Consider the following 20,902-nt stretch of genomic DNA (forward strand, 5'->3'; position numbering starts at 1 on the left):
TAAAAGTACTAACTAGTAGCTACAAGTACATGAGTAAGTGTATACAAGTCCCCCTGCACAGGTCTGTCAACTCACCTGACTTCCTGTTCATAATTTACCCAAGATATTCCAGTTTTAAGCCTTTCTTGAGTGGACTGCCAGTGATAGCCTAGCTGTGGTAAACCTGTCATGAGCCTTTGCTGTGTGCTAGCACTAACCCCCATACATTGTATGAGGTACTTTTATGGCAGAAGCCTCTGTGATCTGGCGACCACTGGACTAGTTGGACCTTTCATTTTCATCTCCAAACTCCATTTTGTTGTAATTTTCCACAGTAATAACAAAGACGTGTTCTTACACATGGAAAAGACTATAGAAGGCTGATGCCTCATTTCCATCTTGTCTTCAATCCTTCTTCTTACTTCTGGAGGGACTTGGCTACAAACTGAAACTCTGAACAAAGGACTAAGGACCCATCCCAGCTATGGATGGACTCCAGAGAATTGATTTGAACCTGCAGTTTTTTCTATCACTGCTACAAGCCTGAACTAAGAACTTTACCATTACTGTATGTAATCGATTCCATTTAACCAATTCTAGCTCTCATCTCTATCTTTTTCCTTTTATGAATAAACCTTTAGATTTTAGATTCTAAAGGATTGGCAACAGCATGATTTGTGGGAAAGATCTGATTTATATATTGACCTGAGTCTGGGGCTTGATCCTTTGGGATCGAGAGAACCTTTTTTCTTTTACTGGGGTCTTGGTTTTCATAACCATTTGTCCCCATAATGAGTGGCACTGGTGGTGATACTGGGAAACTGGAGTGTCTAAGGGAATTGCTTGTGTGACTTGTGGTTAGCCAGTGGGGTGAAACCAAAGTCCTCTTGGTCTGGCTGGTTTGGTTTGCCTAAGAGGTGGAAAAACCCCAGCCTTGGACTGTGACGGCCCTGTTTTAAGCAATTTGTCCTGAATTGGCACTCTTGGGTCCCTCCAGAACCAGCATCGTTACATCCCATAAAAACAAAGGAACATTTATATTAATTTTTGTTTAGTAGAAGGCTATAAAAAGCTATCATTTCAGGTAATGAGATTGCAATGGTTAAAAATGCCACCCATCTAGCTCACTGGGTGGGGGATATTGTGGGTTAAGGTAAACAAGCTGAGTTACTGGGGTGGAGTTCTTTATTCGTCACAACTTGTAGCCAGTTTCCAGTGTGGTTAAGAAAATAAAATGAACTGTTCCCAGAGGTAAAAGACCTGGGATTTTGGTGATAGGCTGTGGGCTCATGTGATAGGGTGAGATCTTGTTGCCCTCATGGGCCAAGGTCAGACCTTGTGGTCTTTGCGGGCCAAGGCCTCCACCCTGCTCCACACTCTGTCCCTCTTAGATGGGGAGAGGGGCGAGGGTGCTAGGACTCAGAGAGAGCTGAGTCTGGGAGGGGGATGAGTAGGCTGAGGAGAGCTACTCTGAATTATGGGTTATATGTAGGGCCCTACCAAATTCATGGGCCATTTTGGTCAGTTTCACGGTCATAGAGTTTTCATGTTTCATCTGAAATTTCATGGAGTTGTAACTGTAAGGGTCCTGACCCAAAACGAGGTCGTGGTGTGTCGCAAAGCTATTGTCAGGGGATCATGGGAATATCACCCTATTTTTTGCGCTGCCTTCAGAGCTGAGCGGAGGTTCCCAGAGGAGGTGGGTCTGATCTCCCCTGTTCTGCTGGAAGCGTCCCAGTCATGGGCTCTTAGCTGCTAGTTCTGACTAGGCTGGGGAGGGACTGGACGTGCTCTTGTCCTGCATGGCTGCTCTTGTGGGGGACCTCAAACCCACCTCTGGGTACCTCCCACGATTGCAGGAAGCTCTGGGACTGGGCAACAGCCCTGGAGGTTCCTGGAAATGGGTCTGATCTCTCCTGTGCTGCTGGCAGAGCCCCAGCCAGGGGCTCCTAGCTGCCAGTCCTGGCAGGATTGGGCAGGGATGGGACTTCCTCTTCCCCTGCATGATCACTCTTGCGGTGAAGAGAATCAAACCCACCTTCCTGGTACCTCTCCCAGCTGCAGCTCTGCAGCTGTCTGAATGCAGCACAGAACGGAAGGCAGCAGCCGTGGAGCTTCCTGAAGCCGGGGGGTGAAGGGGGTGGTATCTAGAGGCAGGTCTGATTTGCTTGCCTAGACGAGCTGTGCAAGGGGAGAAAAGTTCCGTCCCTCTCCAGCCTGGCCAGGACTAGCAGCTAGGATGACCATGCCCTCTGAAGGCAGTGCAGCCATGGAACTTCCTGCAGCTAGGGGTAGTACTTGGAGGGTGAGTCTGATCTCCCTCCAAGAGCAGCCATGCAGGGGAGTCTGGGGCATGATAGGGGTCTCTTGCCCTGCCCTTTCCTTCCTGTAACCTTTCTGCCCATCTGAGTTGGCAGCAGCAAGGGCCAGGTTAAGTATCTAGGAGTTCTGTTTCAATAACACCATGCAAAACCAGCTCGAGCCCCCACCCAGTGACCTAGTGACTTAGAGCAGCCCCCGGGCAGCTCTAAGAGGCAATACTTCCCCTCTCACAAGCACAGAGTCTGAGTGGAGCAAAATCCTTTTAATAAAGGAGGGAAACAATGCATCATTATGTTGGGGAAACACCACAAACAGGATCTTAAGTCCAGCAACCCAAAAAAATCACCCAGAGTCCCAAAAGTGTCTGTCTGTGGTCAGTGCAGCCCCAGAGTTCAAAAGTTTATCTGCAGAGTTCTATCTCCCAGCCCAAGGGGTGGAGGGGAGGAGGGCGCCATTAAGGGGCACCTTATGAGGCTGACGGCCCTGCCTCTCCATGGGGTTCCGCTGCAGCCTTCACCGCAAACCACTCTGCCAGCAGCTCCACTCCTCCAGCTGTCCCGCGAACTGCTCCGCTTCAGCTGTCCCACAAACTGCTCTGCTCTGCCAGCTATCTTGCAAACTGCTCTGCTCCACCAGCTGCTCAGCAACATATCTTCAGGCCCCCCCCACAGCACTCAGTGATTTCAGTACTCAGTAATTTTGGCTCTTTAGTGATTTCAGCTGGTAGTAGGGGAGCCTCAGTGCTGGTGTACTATTAGCCCAAAATGAATTCAGCTCAGCAGCCTGTAACTAGATTTCTAATGGAACTAAAATTAGCTCTGCTATTCCACAGTAGAGAGAAAAGGAGGTGCAACTGGTATTTCAGGCCCTCAAAAGGGGGCCCCTACTATCAAGTACAAATACTTATCCCCAACCTCTCTCAATTCAGTGGGTTTTGGAACCCATGTCCCTTGTCTAGCAAGTGCTACTTAGTTGATGGCGAGTCTCTCTGTCATAAAACAGTTTCATTGTCCTTGATTCACAAAATCAGGGTAACAACGTTTTATTCTTCCTGCCCCAATAACAGAGAAACTGCGGATCCCACAGCAGCCAGAGTGACCATTTGGGCTCATGCTAGGTGGGTGGGTGTGCCTATGCAAACTAGATCAGCCCCTGAAGTTCTTTTCCACAGCTCACCACAGTTCACTACCAGATGTCAGGTTAGAGCTCATCCTGACTCTGCTTACATTCCAATAGCTAGATTTCATAGGGAAGGTCTGATTTCATGGTCCGTGAAATGTTTTCACTGCCATGAATTTGGTAGGCCCCTAGTTATATGGTAAGAGGTCTACAAGCCCTGCTCTGGAACCAATTAAATGCTTGGTATAGGAGAGTATCTGTCATGGTATAATCCCCTGCTCTGAACCTTAGTGTCCAAGAGATGGGGTACCAGCATGAATTCCTCTAAGCTCAATTACCAGCTTAGTACTTGTAGCGCTGCCACCAACCAGGAATTCCAGTGCCTGGTACACTCTGGTCCCCCCAAAACCTTGCCCGGGGACCCCCAATACCCAGTCCGTCTGGATCTTAACACAAGGAAAGTAAACCCTTTCCCTCACCGTTGCCTCCCCCAGGCTTCCCCTCCCTGGGTTACCCTGGAAGATCACTGTGATTCAGACTCTTTGCATCTTAAAACAGAGAGGAGAATTCACCTTCCCCCCCTCCTTCTCTCTCCCCCTCCCAGACTCTCCCTGAGAGAGAAAGTAATCCTAACACAGAGAGAAAATTAACCTTTCTCTCCCCCTTCCCTCCTTTCTCCCTACCAATTCCCTGGTGAATCCAGACCCAGTCCCCTGGTGTCTCACCAGAATAAAAAAACAATCAGGTTCTTAATCAAGAAAAGCTTTTAATTAAAGAAAGAAAAAACAGTAAAAATTATCTTTGTAAATTTAAGATGGAATATGTTACAGGGTCTTTCAGCTATAGACACTGGGAATACCCTCCCAGCCTAAGTATACAAGTACAAAATAAAATCCTTTTAGCAAAATACACATTTGAACTCCTTCCAGCCAAATACACATTTGCAAATAAAGAAAATAAATATAGGCCTAACTCGTCTTATCTACCTAGTACTCACTATTCTGGACATATAAGAGACTGTATCAAAGAGATTGGAGAGAAACCTGGTTGCACGTCTGGTCACTCTCAGAACCCAGAGAGAACAACAACCAAATTCTAACAGCACACACACAAACTTCCCTCCCTCAAGATTTGAAAGTATCCTGTCCCCTGATTGGTCTCTGGTCCGGTGACAGCCAGGCTCACTGAACTTGCTAACCCTTTACAGGCAAGAGAGATATGAAATACTTCTGTTCTATTAACTCTTACCTATCTGTTTATGACAGTATCAGTGATGGGCAGGTAGCACCCTTCTTGTGTTAAAATTTAATAAAAAACTTACTGCTTAATTCCATGAATGCATCTGTCCCATTTTGCCCATGTGTCCACATTGATTAATGGTGCACACTTTTTCTGTTGGACCCCACAACAAAGGCCATTTACTAGCCATTCCTAGCTCCTCTGTGTCACTTGATAGCTCTTATTTTGTAGGTATGTTCAGTGAGCTCCCAGAGTCTGTTTTACTTTTTCTGAGTTTTACAGATTTTTATACAAAGACTTTCTTTGTTCTTGATAGAGTGAAGTGTCAGCTTCCATTTGCATTTGGGGAGATAATGTCTCTCTTAATACATAATTACATTTTTACAAATAAAGAATCTGTCATTTGCCTTCTGCGTATGTTCACTTCAAAACTCTTTCCTCTAATTTTAAAGATGCTTTTTTGAAGCTGTGTAAAATGTGAGGCATTTTAAAGGATTTCTCCCTCTTCCTCCATGACCTCTTCAGTAGATGTTCTGGTGGGGAATCATTTTTAGAGAAAGTTAATTAGGCGGCTCTTCCTGTTTAGGATTCTCTTGTTCCAGAGCACAAGTAGGGTTATTATTCATATGGATTTTCCCAGACATGACCTTTTTGTTTGTTTGTTTGTTTTTGGGTCCTCTGATCTCCATCTGGGAAGATACTTTTAAATATGACATCACGTCTGTGGTATTGCCACCCTTCAGTGCTTCCTTCAGAGCTGGGTAGCCGGAGAGCAGCAATGGCTAGCCAAGTGCTGAGCTCTGAAGGCAGTGCTGCTACCAGCAAAAGTGCAGAAGTAAAGGTGGGATGGTATGATATTGCCACCCTTACTTCTGAGCTATCTTTGGAGCTGGGTGGTTGGAGAGTGGAGGCTGCTGTACTCCTCTGCAGTTCTCCCTTCCTTCAGCAGTGTCCTCTATTTAGGAATGTGAAATATAGTAACCTTAAGCATGAGGGCTAATATGTCAGATGTGAACTAATGTTAAGCTACTATTATACTTGTAACTTGAGCTTTCCCCCTACCATGAGGGTTGCCTTGAATAGCTATTTAAAGCTTCTTTTTAAAAATATAGTACCAAATATGGAGACTGTCCAGAGAAGTTCTGGCAGAGGTACATATTCTCTTGAGGAACTAATGGAAAAAACAAAATACTAAGAAGTGGTGGTGATTTTGTCTACTAGAGAGAATAGAGTATATTTCAGTAAAGTTTCAACATACATAAACAACTTTTTGTATAGAACTGAGTAACTGACTCAAAATTTCAATAGTGCATGGAAACTATTTTTTATATCCTGACTTGCTGATGGACCCATCTGGGCGTATGTGGTGTGTACAAATCTTAAACATACATACATGCATGCATTGGACATTGTGCATGTGCAAGTTAGAAGCATGCAGAAATGCACAGAGGGTTTAGTTCACATAAGATTGAAAATATGGAACTGTATGCCAAGTGCTAATGAAACAAAGACCAGTGTGTCAGATGCAAACTCTCCTCTTGGCCTCTTGTAATTTGGCCATCTATAGTTTTACAGTATTGACTAGGCTTTTTCAAGGACACTAGAACATATAGAATTATCAGTCTGTAAGGGTACAATAAGCATTCATGATATGGATAAATGTACTACAAGTAACTCCTCCCTTAGTTGTCCCAGTTAACATTGTTTCGTTGTTGATCAATTAGGGAACATGCTCATTTAAAGTTGTGTAATACTCCCTTCTAATGTTGTTTGGCAGCCGCCTGCTTTGTCTACTGCTTCCAGGAAGAGCAGCCCGTTGCAGTTAGCTGCTTGGGGCTTGGAACCATGGTAGACTGGCAGTCCCCATCAACTCCCCCCATTAGCTCCCCTAAATTCCCTGTGCAGCAGCTGCCTGCAGTTCAGCTGTGTCCCTCCCCTACTGCCACATGCTGCTCCTGCCCTCTGCCTTGGAGCTGCTCCATGAGACTCCTGCTTGCTGTGCTGGGGGGGTGGGGGAGAAGGGAAGGAAGAGGGGGGCTAATGTCAGGGTGTCCCCCTCCCCCTGCACCCTGCTTACTCCATCTTCCATACGGAGGGAGCTTGTAGCAAGCTGATCTAATTAACAAGGCAGTGTACTTCAGGGAAATGCGCATATCTCCCTCCATTCCTGCTGCCTTGCAGAGTGAGAGTTAACCCTTGAGGGCTCAGCCAATTGCTAGTTCATCATTTAGCAGTAAGGGAAATATCCCACCCTCTGACTCCTCCACCTCAACCAAGCTTCACAATCATCATCGCTGTGTACCAGTATTAAATAGTTTAAAACGTATACTCTGTGTGTGTGTATATATGTGTGTGTGTGTGTGTATATGTGTGTGTGTATATGTATATAGTCTTTTGTCCGGTGAAAAATATTTCAGTGGAACCTAACCTCCTCATTTACATTAATTCTTATGGGGAAATTGGATTCACTTCACATTGTTTCGCTTAAAGTCGCATTTTTCAGGAACATAATTACAACGTTAAGTGAGGAGTTACTGTACTAAAAGGAGTGGTTTCTAGGCAGAGAAACTGAAATAGGAACCAAATGAGAGAGAATATTTTTCTGCTCAAGATTACTCTTAGATAATTGAATAGTTTTAATATCTTCTTATTTTAAATTAAATGATCCTAGCTCAAGTCTGAAGTATTATTGAATAACTGTTATATGTTGTTAAACAAGAATTGCATCTCATGTTCCCCTTGGGAGTATTCAGAAATACCATATATAATAAATGACCATTATCCATAATACTTCGTTTGTATAGATTTTAGGAAACTGATTCTACCAATCCTGTTCTGATATCCTATGTTAAGCCCCAGACCAGTGCCTTAATTACAAGTTCATGTTTCCTTTTATTTACTAGAACAAGGCACTGGAATGTGACTTATTCATTATTTATATTACTGTAGTGTATAGAAGTATCAGTCAGGACTAGGACCCTGTCATGCTTGGGTGCTGTACAAACACAGAACAAAAGACACCTCTCCGTCCGAAGATTAGTCTAACTATAAGATGGTAGATAACAGATGGGTACAGCCAGATAGGGAGTACAAGGAAACAATGAAATAATGTTGGTTAGCAGGTCAAGAAGGATGAGGATGGAGTACTGGTTCTGAGCTTTAGCTAAGACGAGGTCATTAAAGATTTCAGCAAGAGCGGTTCAATGGAGCGTAAGGAGCAGAAGCAGAATTGGAGAGGGTCTAGGATGAAATTGGAGTAGAGACATTCCAGACAGCCATTGTAAACAGCATTTTCTATTAGCTTAGAGGTTAAAGTGAGAAGGATCAGTAGTTGGAGAGACATGTGGGGTCAAAGATGGGGTGTTTTAAGGTGGAAGAGACTAGATGATGCTTGTATTGTGAAGGGAAAAGAGCCAGAAGAGAGCAATAGGGTCAGGAGAAGAGTAAGGTAGGGGATGAGAGTGGGTCCTAGGGAGGCTGGGAGCTGGAATGGGATTTGGTCACTGGGGCAATTGGAGGAGTTTGAGGAGGAGAGCATATGAGACACTTCTGTCTCTGACAGAAGAAGGCACTGAGAGTTATAGGAGGGGAAGGGGAGACAAGCTGACAAAAGGAGGAATTTTGTCATATTCTGTCAATTGTCTTGGAAGAAATCAGTGAGATCTTGTGCAGAGAGAGGAGTGGAGGCAGGAAGGAATGCCTCCAAGGCTTTGATTTTATTGGTTTGACCTCAGTTTGATTATTGGTTCTGCCATAGACTTTGTGCGGGAATTTGGGCAACCTGCTCATTCTCTGTGCCTTAGTTCCCCATGTCCTTGTCTTTAAATTGGGGATAATACTTCTAGAGTAGCCTCTGCTTGGTTTTTAACCATTTATTCTAGCCTGGTTAAACCCATTCTTTGGACTGGCAATTTCTGAGAAAGCAGACCTGTTATACCACCTGCATCCTGAGGTTTCTTGTTCCTGCAGACTTATCCATTGTTGGTAGCAGCTGCCATTCAAAGCGCTAAAAGGTGTCAAGTCCACTGTAGCCCTTCAGATAGATAGGGTCAAAAGCTAGATGCTCTAGGTAGAAAGATATACTCCTGTCTGACACTAGATGAGTCTGTGAGTGGCAAACTACCAGTCAGTAATGTTCAGATATCAATATGACTTATGAAATAAGATTGTACTCTTTGCCCAGTCTGTGCTGGAAGTTCAGAGAGAACAGGTCAAAATCTTACTTACCAAAGGACAGTTAATAATTAAGACTTAGGTCTTATAACAGTGCTTTCATTGGTAGATCTCAAAGCACATTACAAAAGAAGACAATATTGTTATCCCTATTTTCAGGAAGGGGAAAACTGAGACAGTGACTTGCCTGAGGTCACCCAGTGGGCCAGTGACAGAATTGGGAATAGAATCCAGGTCTTCTGTCCCAGTTCAGTGATCTATCCAATGGACCACATTGACTTTCACTTAGTTGCTAAGCATTTCCTGAGCATGTCCTCCAATACCTTCTATGTGGCTTCTGGAGTTGTACCATCTGTCATTCCTTTGAGGCACTACTCAAGGCTATGTTGTCTGGACTTCCTCTGGAAACAAGAACGTTGATAGAAGACTTCCCATCTGATGGTGAAGGGCTGTTTAGCTCTACAACAGATGATGTTCTAGAGAAACTGAAAGACACCAGCTCTCCTGCAAGGCTTCTGGGGATTTTCAATACCTTACAAAAAGAATTTGTTACCAGCCATACCATTGGCATCTACATTGTATTCTTTTCAAACCAAACAATTCTAACAAACAGCGAAGAAGTTCAGAAGTTTGTTTGCTATTAGAGTTGGACGTCACAGAGGTGGTTCCCCAGGAATTTTAGGGGAAGGGATTTTATTCTAGGTGCTCTTCTGATCCAATCTCTGACCCATTCTAAATATTGAGAAGTTCAACTCTTCCACCATAAAGTTCTAACTCAGTGCAGTTAGCATAGCTCCATTATCTCCTCTTTTTATCTACAGAAAAACAAAAGTCTGGGGCTCTCCATTGGCAGGATGCCTATTGTCACATCTCACTCACACCTTGGCATTGAAAATACCTATGGCTTTTGTGGAAGAGAGATCATTACCATTACAAACAATCCATTTAGCCCATCTTCTGCACTTTGAGTATTCACAAAGTTCCTTTCAGTGATACCCTAAAATCTCAGATGTGCAGCTATCCATGTCTACCTTTATTTAAATGATTGGTTCATCTGGACATCCTCACGGGAGGGCCTAGACAAAACTATGTCACAAATACAGCTATGTTTATGAAATCGATACACCTCTACCCCGATATAATGTGACCCGATATAACACTAATTCTAATATAATGCAGTAAAGCATCCCCTGGGGGGGGGCAGGGCTGCACACTCCGGTGGATCAAAGCAAGTTGAGGCAATTTTTGTTTGAACTCAGCTCACTGAGGAGAATTTTGTTTGGTTGTAGAAGTTATCATTTACTCCATCAGCATTCACTCCATTTTTGTTCCAAGAGATCATATATATGGATCCTGAACAAACAAGGTCTGATTTTCAGAAGTGCTGATCACCTGCATTTTCCATTGATTAATTGAGGTTGTTAGTGCTCAGCACCTCTGGAAAATTAGACCCAAAACTTACAATTATTCTTCTGCTACCAGGAGACCAACTCTGTAATCTCCATATTTTTGCTATAAAGAAGTGAGTCTTCAGTTGAATGCCTGTACAAGTGTGTTTTCAGGTACAAGTATTATCAACTGAAGGAAAATAACTTTTAACAAATTAAGGAAAGGAAGCCCAAAAGGATAACTCCTTTTTCAGTTTAAAACCACACACTACCCATTTAGTTTGATTCTTATTGCATTACAGAAATACACTGTCAACTGTACATTGATATGGGTTTTTAATTGTTTGTGTTTTGGTTACTCACTCTTTTCCTTTCCTTGGCCTGAGAAATATTTTCTGTACATACCTGCACTAGCAGCTGCACAATTTGCTTGTGACAGTGGTTCATTTATAGGGAAATCGGGATGTGAGGTTACAACAGGCCTGCAGAACACACAGATTTTCTTTATGAATGGCATAGTAAGTCCTTGAGAAACTGATGCTCAAAGGAAGCTGTAAACTTTTTTCAAGGCAAAAAGAACCATGCTCTTCTACCTGCTTAGCTCAAGGAAGGTATTCCACTATCTCAGGTTAAGATAACACTGTTACTACAGTGATTTACTAAACTCTGTAATCTAGTTGCTTGACTATGCCTTTAACTCTGACTGAAGATTGTTATTGGCTTAAATGCTGATTTCAAAAGCAAAATTAATCTGAAATACACAAATATGTACTTTAGCACACAATCTGTTTTGGTCTAATTATGTACATGTAGTGAAGATTGTACGTTTAAAAAACAACTTGCTATGTTATATCCTTTATCTATTTGCTGTCACATGGAAGTTATTAGTTTTTAAACATGCTAGGTGCCTGATTTAGCTTGGAGAATAAATAAGATTTCAAATCTTTTATATACCATATATAGAATTTAAAATAAATATTGGAAAAAGCTTTAAATACAAAAACATAGAGTAACTACATCTATCTTTAGATACCAAGAAGATAGGCACATTCTAAAAATGAGAAATATATGGAATATAATATGACTTCCCACGTTATTCTATTTGCATACTGCCCCGTTATAATGATAGGGAGTCACAGAGTGAAAGTTGAATACTGGGATTACTAAAGAAAAAAATAAACAATTTTTCATTCATGTCTCTACAATGTACTTTTCATGAGTCAAAATACTTTTATTTTGTTAAATGTTTTAAAAATATTGTTTTGCAAATATTGTGCCACATCATGTTGCTAAAAATAATTGCTTTAATTTAATATGAAAATTCAGTGCACTGAAGAGATGCGCTCATCAAATCTGCAATACCAATCTATAGTAATTTCTCATTTTAAAATTCATACTGTTTCTAAGATACAATTTACTAAATTAGACCCTAAACTTCAGTGCTATTATATTAAATTCACCAGGAAAAATTAAGCTTTGTTAAACAATTTTCTGAGCTGTTTGGACCATATTTTTCAATGTAGCGTGATCATTTTGTGCCACACTGTCATTGTGAACTGGGCCTAAAACTGATGTTAGCTGACTCAAGGAGGATCACTTCAGCAGAAGAGCTCTTATGATCAACCTCTGGTGAGGGGAGTAGTGCTAAAATCGAGTTTGCTGGGTCGAATTTGGGGTAGTGTGGACACAAATCGATGGTATTGCCCTCCGGGAGCTATCCCAGAGAGCTCCATTGTAACCGCTCTGGACATCACTTTGAACTCCGATGCACTAGCCAGGTACACAGGAAAAGCCCTGGGAACTTTTGAATTTAATTTTCTGTCTGATTAGTGTGGCGAACTCAGCAGCACAGGTGACCATGCAGTCCCACCAGGATCCTAGAGTGTAGAATGTTTCTGTGCTCCCCCCGTCATCTCCATCCTTGAGGTTATCGCAGATTAGAAGGTGAAAAAACGCACTTGTAATGACGTTTTCTGAGCTCATGCAGTCCTCCCGCACTGATAGGGCACAGCTTAATGCATGGAGGCATTCAGTGGCAGAGACCAGGAAAGAATTAAGTGAGTGCAAAGAGCAGAGTCAGCATGCAATGCTGAAGCTAATGGGGGGCCAGATGGACATGATGAAGCAACTATTGGAGCTTCAGGAAAGCCAACAAGAACACAGACCACTGCATCCACTGTATAACTGCATGCCTCCTCCCCAAGTTCCATAGCCACCTCACTCAGCTGCCCAAGAATACGTGGGGGGGGGGAATGCTCCGGGCACCCAGCCACTCCACGCCAGAGGATGGCCCAAGCAACAGAAGGCTGTCAGTCAAACAGTTTGATTTTTATTGTGGCTCCAATAAGCAATGTGGCCTTGTCCTTCCCTCCTCCCCCACCCCATCCAGGCTACCTTGTCTGTTTTTTTTTTTTTAATTAATAAAGAATGAATGCATGGTTTCAAAACAGTAAGTAGTTACTTTATTTTGAAGTGGTGAGGGTGGTTGGCTCACAGGGAATTAATATCAACAAAGGGGGCAGATTTGCATCAAGGAGAAATACACACAACTGTTACACCAAAGCCTGGCTAGTTATGAAACTGGTTTTCAAAGCCTCTCTGATGCGCAGCGTGCCTTGCTGTGCTCTTCTAATCGCCCTGGTGTCTGGCGCAAAACAGTTGTCTGCCGTTGCTTTCACGGAGGGAAGGGAGACTGACAACATGTACCCAAAACCACCCGTGACAATGTTTTTGCCCCATCAGGCATTGGGAGCTTAACCCAGAATTCCAATGGGCGGCGGAGACTGCGGGAACTGTGGAATAGCTACCCACTGTGCACCACTCCATAAGTCTATGCTTGCCATGGTAGTGAGGACATACTCCACCTACTTAATGTGCTTAGTGTGGACATACACAATCGACTATATAAAATCCATTTCTAAAAATCGACTTCTATAAAATCGACCTAATTTTGTAGTGTAGACATACCCTCAGTATCAAGCAAACTAGAAGAGATGTGTTTTCCTGTCTTAGAGTTTTGAGTAGCAGGCAACAGTAGTAATGTTATTGCTCCAATTTTTTATATCTTCAGACTGCTTTCCTCCCTCTATATTGTAGTTTTCATCCAGTACTTGTTTTTTTACTCTCAAGTATAGAAAGATTCTTTGTAAAATTCTTTGAGGTGAGAATAGTAAGAGGAGTGTTTTAGTACTTAAGATGAACTGATCGCACCTGTGAGCTCTAGTCATGTTCGGCAACATTTTGGCTGTATCTTATGTAGATAGAGGAACCAAAAGTAAATCTTGTCTGTGTAGATACTTACGTTGGTCCCATCACAGTAGTATCTGCGTGCATCACAAAAAATGAATTTATGCTCATGACAGCCATATGAGGTACAGGAGTATTATTATTATTCTCCATTTATGGATGAATACCTGAGGCACAGAGGGATTAAGTGGCATGCCCAAAATCACACAGTAGAGTTAATAAAAACTGAACCCAGAGCTCCTGAGTACCAGTCCTCTCCTGCATCTGTGGAATTATTCCTGCAGTTTCTGTCAATGGGGAGAGAAATCTCCTGCCAGGGATGGCAAATGTCCTATTCCATGCCAATCAGTGCTCCTAGTGAATGAGTCTAAATTGCTGTTATATGCTAATAGACAAAAGGGCCTGCCCAAAGGGAAATATTTCCCCCAACTTTCTGCATGAAGAGTTCAGTCTACTTCAGCTGATCCAGGCATGCAAGAGAGCTCTAAGTACCATCTTGTTTTCTGGAGAAGTGCAATGCATATGCTCTTTCTCCTCACTGTTTTTTTTCTGGAAAATAGAGACCTCCATTTATGGTATGACCAAGTCAGGGGACCTGGTTATGATCCAATTGTCTTCTGACTTGGTTACAAAACTTTCATTGGGTTCCTCCGGAGACATGTCTAAGGCTTTAGCTTGGTGAGAAAATCTGGGTAAGACCTTATCTTTGCTACATTCAGAAACTATGTGCAACCACATCAAGGGACTACTGTGGTGTTACTGGGTCGCCTGGTTTGATGAGCATTTGATGAGCCTAGGAGAACATGAGTCTAAACTTGCAATGTACAGGTTGATCTGGGTTATTGAAATTTGGTTTAGATGACTTCCTCCTACTTCCAGTGTTTCCATATTTTTAGCTGAGGGCCTTTCAATTGCCCAAAACTCCATACATTACTCTAATGGGACAGTCTGCAAAGGGAGACAGCAGTAAAGTTCTCTTCTTACAAAATGTGTCTCTATTCTAACCCAGAAGAAGACAGTTCTTGATGGATGTTCATTGTGTCTTTGGGTGCTTTCTTTTAGTTCTATCTGTCAGACTCAAGTGCTCCATCTGTTTGACTAGTTAAGGTAAGTCCTAAGAAAATTTTATTGGTGACTACCTTTGTCAGGTGTATCAGACAACGTATCTCAAAAGCCCTTGAGGTAGAGAGGACTAATGTCCAGGGGAGTGAGAGTTTGTGGGGAGGGAGAAGGGTGTCAGCCTTGTCATCTTGTTGGGTGGAAAATAATGAGGCCGTGGTGAGACTTAAAAATTACATTTTGTTTTTCTGCCTACTAGAGTTACTAGTCTTGTTTTGGCAGATGTTAAATTAAAGGTAAGATTGTAGGGTTGTTGTTTGTATTGGTAGGAATTGTTATACAGATTCTATTAGTGAAGTATTGATGAAGGGTTTAGAAAAATGCATTTTTACCTGCAAGAGGAATTCTTGCATCCCAAAACAACAGTTATATAATATCTTTCTCGTGTTGTTTGGTGTGTTCATTTTTAAAGTTCTTAGGAACACATGGTAGGAATAAATTGCCATCAGGCTGATACATTTAATCTGGTATCTTGTGTCCAGCAATGGTCAGTACAAGGTGCTTCTGAGGAAGTAACATTGTAGCATGATTGGTGGTAGGGAAATGCTCACTTTTATCTGCCAAGGTGATGACTGACTTATGCCGTAAAGCAGTCTCAGATATAGGAATGTCTTTAGAATTTTTGCTTCCTTAGGCAAATTGGAAAATGTGCGCGCCTCACAGTCATAACTGGAAGACCAAGTTTAAAATCCACCTTGAGATGAAGTTCATGCTGGAGGAATATTTTATTTTTCTCTCTTTCCTTCTGAAGTGATAAGACAAAACTAAGTGAGAAAAAGATGGGGTGATTTGAATGGTGGAAAAGCTTTTCATAATTGCAGAAGTTGGATGCTTTACGGTTTGATACCAAATATTCTTCTGCCTTAGGCAGTTGGCTATTCCACTGATCTCGTGCCAGCTGTAGTGGAGGAGCAAAAGAGAAATTTGAATGTTTTGTTAGACTGTCTATTTAGAATTATCATAGATGTCCCTTGACTATCAACGAGTTTTCAGGGAGATGAACTTTAGAGAGCAGGAAAACTAAAAGTTTAAAGTAGTTTAGTTGTTTTTTTGTGCTGCTTGTGACTTGAGGAATAGAAGATGCAATTTATAAAATGAACTCATTATTGAATGTTGCTTATTATGCGCTTAATTAACTGAGAAATTAGTGTGGCATTTCTTTCACCATTGAGATTGGGACAAAAGATGTGCTGAGGGATTCCAGAGTCAGAATAGTGTTTTTATTTTTGGCTAGAGTCTAAAATAAATTTTACAAATTTTCTGCGTATCCATATTGCAGAAGAGATAATATTTTACGTGTGGTCACTGTGCTTTCAGATATAAATATCTTGTATGAGATCCCTCAAGTAAAAAAGCAAGGACTTCACGTTTATGGAGCCTGATTCTCCTTGCACTTTTTATATCAGTTCAGATTCATCAACTTCAGTGGAGTCATTCCTCATTTAGACAAGTGTAAGCAAGTGGAGAATCAGGCTCTTTATCAATAATACACATAATGGAAATACTTTAAAGTAAAAGGCATCTCTCTTTCCTCCACTTACTCTGCATGCAAGTATCGTCACACTCATACTGTAAGTTGCACAGTGTTTTATGTGCTGCAGTTTCCCCTCAGCAAAATAAGAATAGCAATAAATTTTAAGAGTCAGAATTATTTGATACAGTGTTCTCTCTAGGCAGTACACTAAGATACAAACACACAATTTTCATTTTGTTTAAAAGATAAATGTAAACCAAATAGTAAATCATAAATGACCTGTTTTAATAAAACAAAAACAAAACACTTCCTCCCTCACCAAACTAAACTGAAACAAAAGTATATTCTTTCCAGAGCGAAGATTAAGAAATCAGTGCAATAGTCTACCAACAGTATAAAAAACTGGACAGGCTCTAGGAATATGCAGATAATGATATCCAGCAGCGGAATGCTTGTGTTAATGTGACTATATGGCATCATATTCAACCAAAAATCCATGTTTGCTTGCTTTCTTTTCCTTCAGGATTTTTCCTCAACCCTTTCTTTTCCACTCTCTTATGCCCCCATACTCAGCACGAAATCCATCGTTTTTCTCCTTGGTAGAAAGATTTCATTTGTGTTGTTAATCTTCTAGATGGTATTTTAATTTGTTTTCAATGTTAAATTTTTAACTCTGAAATTACTTTAATGTAGAAAATTAGAGAGGCAATGTGGGTGAGGTGATATCTTTTTACTGGACCTCACCACTTTCTCATATCCTAAGACCAACACAGCTACAGCAGCGCTGTATATAACAAGTGTAGAAATATTGACAAAGTTGAAAAAATAAATAGCCCTGACTTAGAGGAGACAACTGTTTTACTGTCACAAGATGATGACAATGCAGTTCAGGATATATTAAGAAAAAATATATGTTAACAGTCTGAGATGTTTTTAAAAAGACACTTTTCAAAGTATTTCGTTTTCATAAACAGATTTAGTGTCTTTGACTTCTACCTTTTTATACTGGACTGGAACTATTCACATTGGCAAGCTTGTAACCTCATGTCTGGTCAACATTATAGTACATATCTTTTTTTTCTACAGATTCTTTTGCTATGTTAGATTATTTCTATGGTATATGTGATCACACACATGAATTCTGTGTGGGAAACATGCTAAATAGTAAAACGAATGTTTTAACAGGTAAATGTTTGGATCATGTTTAATTTTATGTATATATAAAACCCATACGCCCTACTCATTTTCTGTACACTCTGTATTCAGCATTTAGAGTTGGAGGGAAAGACAGTTCTTAATGTCTTTTGAGGTGGGGAGATAACTTCAAAGGATATGACTCAACTATGAAGCAACAGTATTCATAGATCACATTTTCCCCTTACTTTCATTCTGAGTAGCTGCAGTTTGTAGAAGCAAGCAAGTGGTATTTGCAAAGAGGCTGTTGCTGCCAGCTGGAGGTGAACAGTGTTGCTTAGCTGTTGTCATCTCAGAAGGGCTAGTTGTGGATGTGCAGGTATCTTTTGTAAAGCAAAAGATGTTCTGTTCTTTCCTGTTCCACTATGCTAGATAGTTGCAAGCTGAAAACTGGAGAAACTTTCCCATTTGGGTACAATAAGGTAAGAAAGTTTTTGGCTTATCTTTGTGAAGTGTAACATGCTCTAGTGACTCGCATTAGATCACATCTTGTTTTAAATCAATTCTGTATAATATTATATATCAAGTAATACTATGTTCTTTTTCTTACACAAATAGCAAAGGCTCTCTCATCTGTTTTATTGAAATCCAAGTACTTTTACAGATAATTTTTCTGGAAAATGGTTAAATGGATTTTTGTGTGTGTGTGAAAACTATACATTTCCTTAAATATGCGCATATTGTAGAGTCAGAAAAATGAATGCATTTCTCAAGTTCAGAATGCTGTAGGTGGGAAGGAATAGCACTCATTATCTATATTAACAAATACATCACTTTAACGTGCATTGTTTCTCCCTTTCAAGCATCGTTTGTTTATAATTAGGAACTATGAAACTGAGATTTTTTTTTTTTGTCATTCTACAGTGTGTGTTTGTGATCATGCAGTTAGAGATCTAGTCAGAAAATAAGACAGTGGTGAAATTTCACCTTTGGTATGCTCATATTAAGATCTCCATATTAAGAGGAACTCTTGTTTATCTAGTTACCAATTGAGTTATTTATGTTTAAAATATAGTTAAGATAATTAGTTCACTTCCTCAGTTGCTGAATATACTTGCATACTGCTGAGTACTATATTGATTTTGTAAGGAAACTGCCTTTAGAATAACCACTCTTATTTAGATTTTTTTAGTAGCTGTAAACATCAGGCATATATTTACTGAGTTAATTTGATTACACTGTAGTAGAGTACTTGACTAAAAGAAAAATTTAAATATATTTATATCTTCCATTTTAAAGAAGCAATGCTAAAATATTATTCTCTTGTATATAATTAGAATCTAAATTTAAAAGTAGTAAATAATTATGGGTAATCTCTATTAATTAAAATAAGATGACAATTTTATTTTGTAGTATGGAGATTCAGCTATTCAAACTATGATTATTTTTTCTAACTTATGGCTATTCAAGGTGAACTTGAGAAAATGATGTGCTACACTTACTATTTTATATATATATATATATATATATATATATATATATATATATATATATATATATATATATATATATATATATATGTCACCAATATATACCAATGGAGGAAGTTTCTCAGTTTTGGATCTTTCACGGGCATAAACATGACATCTGTCTATGGATATTGAACAAGTTATGCTTTGTATGCAGTGCTTATGATACAACTAGCAGTGTGTAATCCTCCATTCTTCAGGCAAATCAGAGGCCTTTTGTGTTTTAAGTTTGTTCTAATTTGTTTAGAATTCTAGTTACCACAGAAATTGATTAGCACTATGCTTTTCAGATTACTGAACAGTGATGAGGAAATGCACATATGATTTTTGTATTTAACTGGCACATGAAGGTGATTATAGAATCTCAAACTTCATTTTGGGGAAAAGTGTATTTAAAAAAAATCATATGCTTTTTCATGGACTTTGAAGCCCTTAGATATTTGTTTTACATAAGAGCACTACAGCTTTTGGCTTGGAAGTCTATAAGATCTGTTAGCTAGTTCCTTGCAGTCTATCTGCTCCTTCACACACACCTATAACTTCCCAATAATCCTTTTAGCCAAAACGGCAGGGAAGCCCATACTCTTCAGCTATACTGAGAACTGAATACTTTTACACATGTGAAAGGGTCAGCTAATTTATTTCAAGTGTTTTTTTTTCATTAATTCTGCTTAAAGAAGTAGATTCTTCCACTAGTAGTAATGATGGTACTCATGGGATTTGTTTGAATTCAAGTGCTATTGGAGATTTTTTTGGATTCTGTGGAAGACTTTGAGCATTGTATTTTTTCCTGTGTAACTCTGACTTGATTGGAGTTACACCAGCAATATATTTGGCCACATGAGACCCCAGAGAATCCCTCTCACCTAACAATTCCACAGAAAAAAAAATTTGTTTCTCTAGTGTTGAATTTCACCTTGAGACTTGTTTTGAAGACACCATCTCTTGGATTTATGAGTTATATGCGATACTATGTGTGAAAGTCTGGAGTCAGGCTTTCATGGTGTATGATTTACGTTAAAACCATACTAGTCTTTTTCTGAGGAAAGTGAAACATGAACACTGATCATGTTTTATGTTCTGATGTATTTTCTCACTTGTATTCCTTGAACTTATTGGCAGCACTGTGGCTCAAATGAATCCCGATTTGTTTTGTTGAAAGTGCTTGGTAGAAACTAATATTCCCACAGTGCTTATTTTATTGATGAAATCAGCAGTGTTGAAACATACAGTGACCATTCTGTTAGTTTTTCTAAAAACTGAAGCTCTTGGCTGTTTAACTACTTGCTTTTTGCCTGAAGACATGTGACATGCTGTACATCTATCAAGCTTACACATGGCTGTATAAACATATGAAATATGTCTTACATTCTTTTCAGTGGTACAGCCTCTGCCTTCAGAAAGAGTGGCCTTGGGCATTGGTGAACACTGGCAACATCGGGGCTGGGGTAGGGGGTTAAATTAACAGTATGCACAGACACTACAATATAGGCTTTCTCTAGCTTGTTGAAAAATGTTCTGCATTTATGCATATCTTGAGCACACTATAGTCTTATACAGGAAAAAAAAAGCAGACAAACTACTTTTGAATCATTAGTTGCAATAGTGTTCTACCAGAGCCTGCCAGAACTAGCAGACTGGCGATAAGAGAATAGATTTAACCACATGCCAGCTTTTATAATAAAGTTATTGTTTATTCTGAGCTTCAAAAGAAACAGAAAACAGCTGTATGACCTCTCCTTGTCTACTCTTGCCTATGCTTGTGTCAGAGTGTAGGAAACATGCAGCTGGGAAAGGCAAGCTGTGTCTGTACTCACTCCGGTCTGTAACTACAGGCAGTGGTGAAAGGCTCCAGTAGGAGGTTACGGGGTAGCAGGAAGGCTCTGGTAGCTCCTTGCAGGCAGCTGCCAGAGACTTTCCCTGCTGCCTCCTGCTCCCAGCGTCTTTCACTGTGGTGGAGAAAGGCACCAACAGCAGGCCAATACACTGCTAAAAATAACACTGCAAACATGGGAGGCACTACCCGGGTGTGTAGGCCTATCCTATCCTGAATCCTATGCCCTAGGATTTAGGCTCGTAGGACACTCTACACTACTCACCTAAGCACTGACTCAGTACACTGCTGTTTGTACCAGTGCTAGCTGGGTGTGCAAGTGTCTGTGTCTGTACTCCACATGCCA

General features: G+C 40.6%; 1 protein-coding gene across 9 annotated transcripts in view; it reads left to right on the top strand.

Annotated features, from left to right (window-relative positions):
* Positions 1-20,902, top strand: part of MCTP1 (multiple C2 and transmembrane domain containing 1) — a 548,019-nt gene that overhangs the window by 146,957 nt on the left and 380,160 nt on the right. For 6 of the 9 annotated variants that reach the window (XR_004001078.1, XR_004001076.1, XR_004001077.1 and 3 more), the window contains exon 1: positions 17,568-17,675. The exons of 1 other annotated variant lie outside the window; for it this stretch is intronic. Coding sequence is in view for 5 of the 8 variants with exons in the window: in XM_030567947.1 (XP_030423807.1) it covers positions 17,619-17,675 (57 nt within the window). In the remaining 3 variants the exon portion in view is untranslated. Of the gene's footprint in view, positions 1-17,567; positions 17,676-20,902 lie in introns of those variants that run through there. 2 more of the 9 variants (XM_030567943.1, XM_030567945.1) reach the window with 1 other exon arrangement.

The sequence above is a fragment of the Gopherus evgoodei genome, chromosome 6 (genome assembly GCF_007399415.2).
Source record: "Gopherus evgoodei ecotype Sinaloan lineage chromosome 6, rGopEvg1_v1.p, whole genome shotgun sequence".
Taxonomy (NCBI): domain Eukaryota; kingdom Metazoa; phylum Chordata; order Testudines; family Testudinidae; genus Gopherus; species Gopherus evgoodei.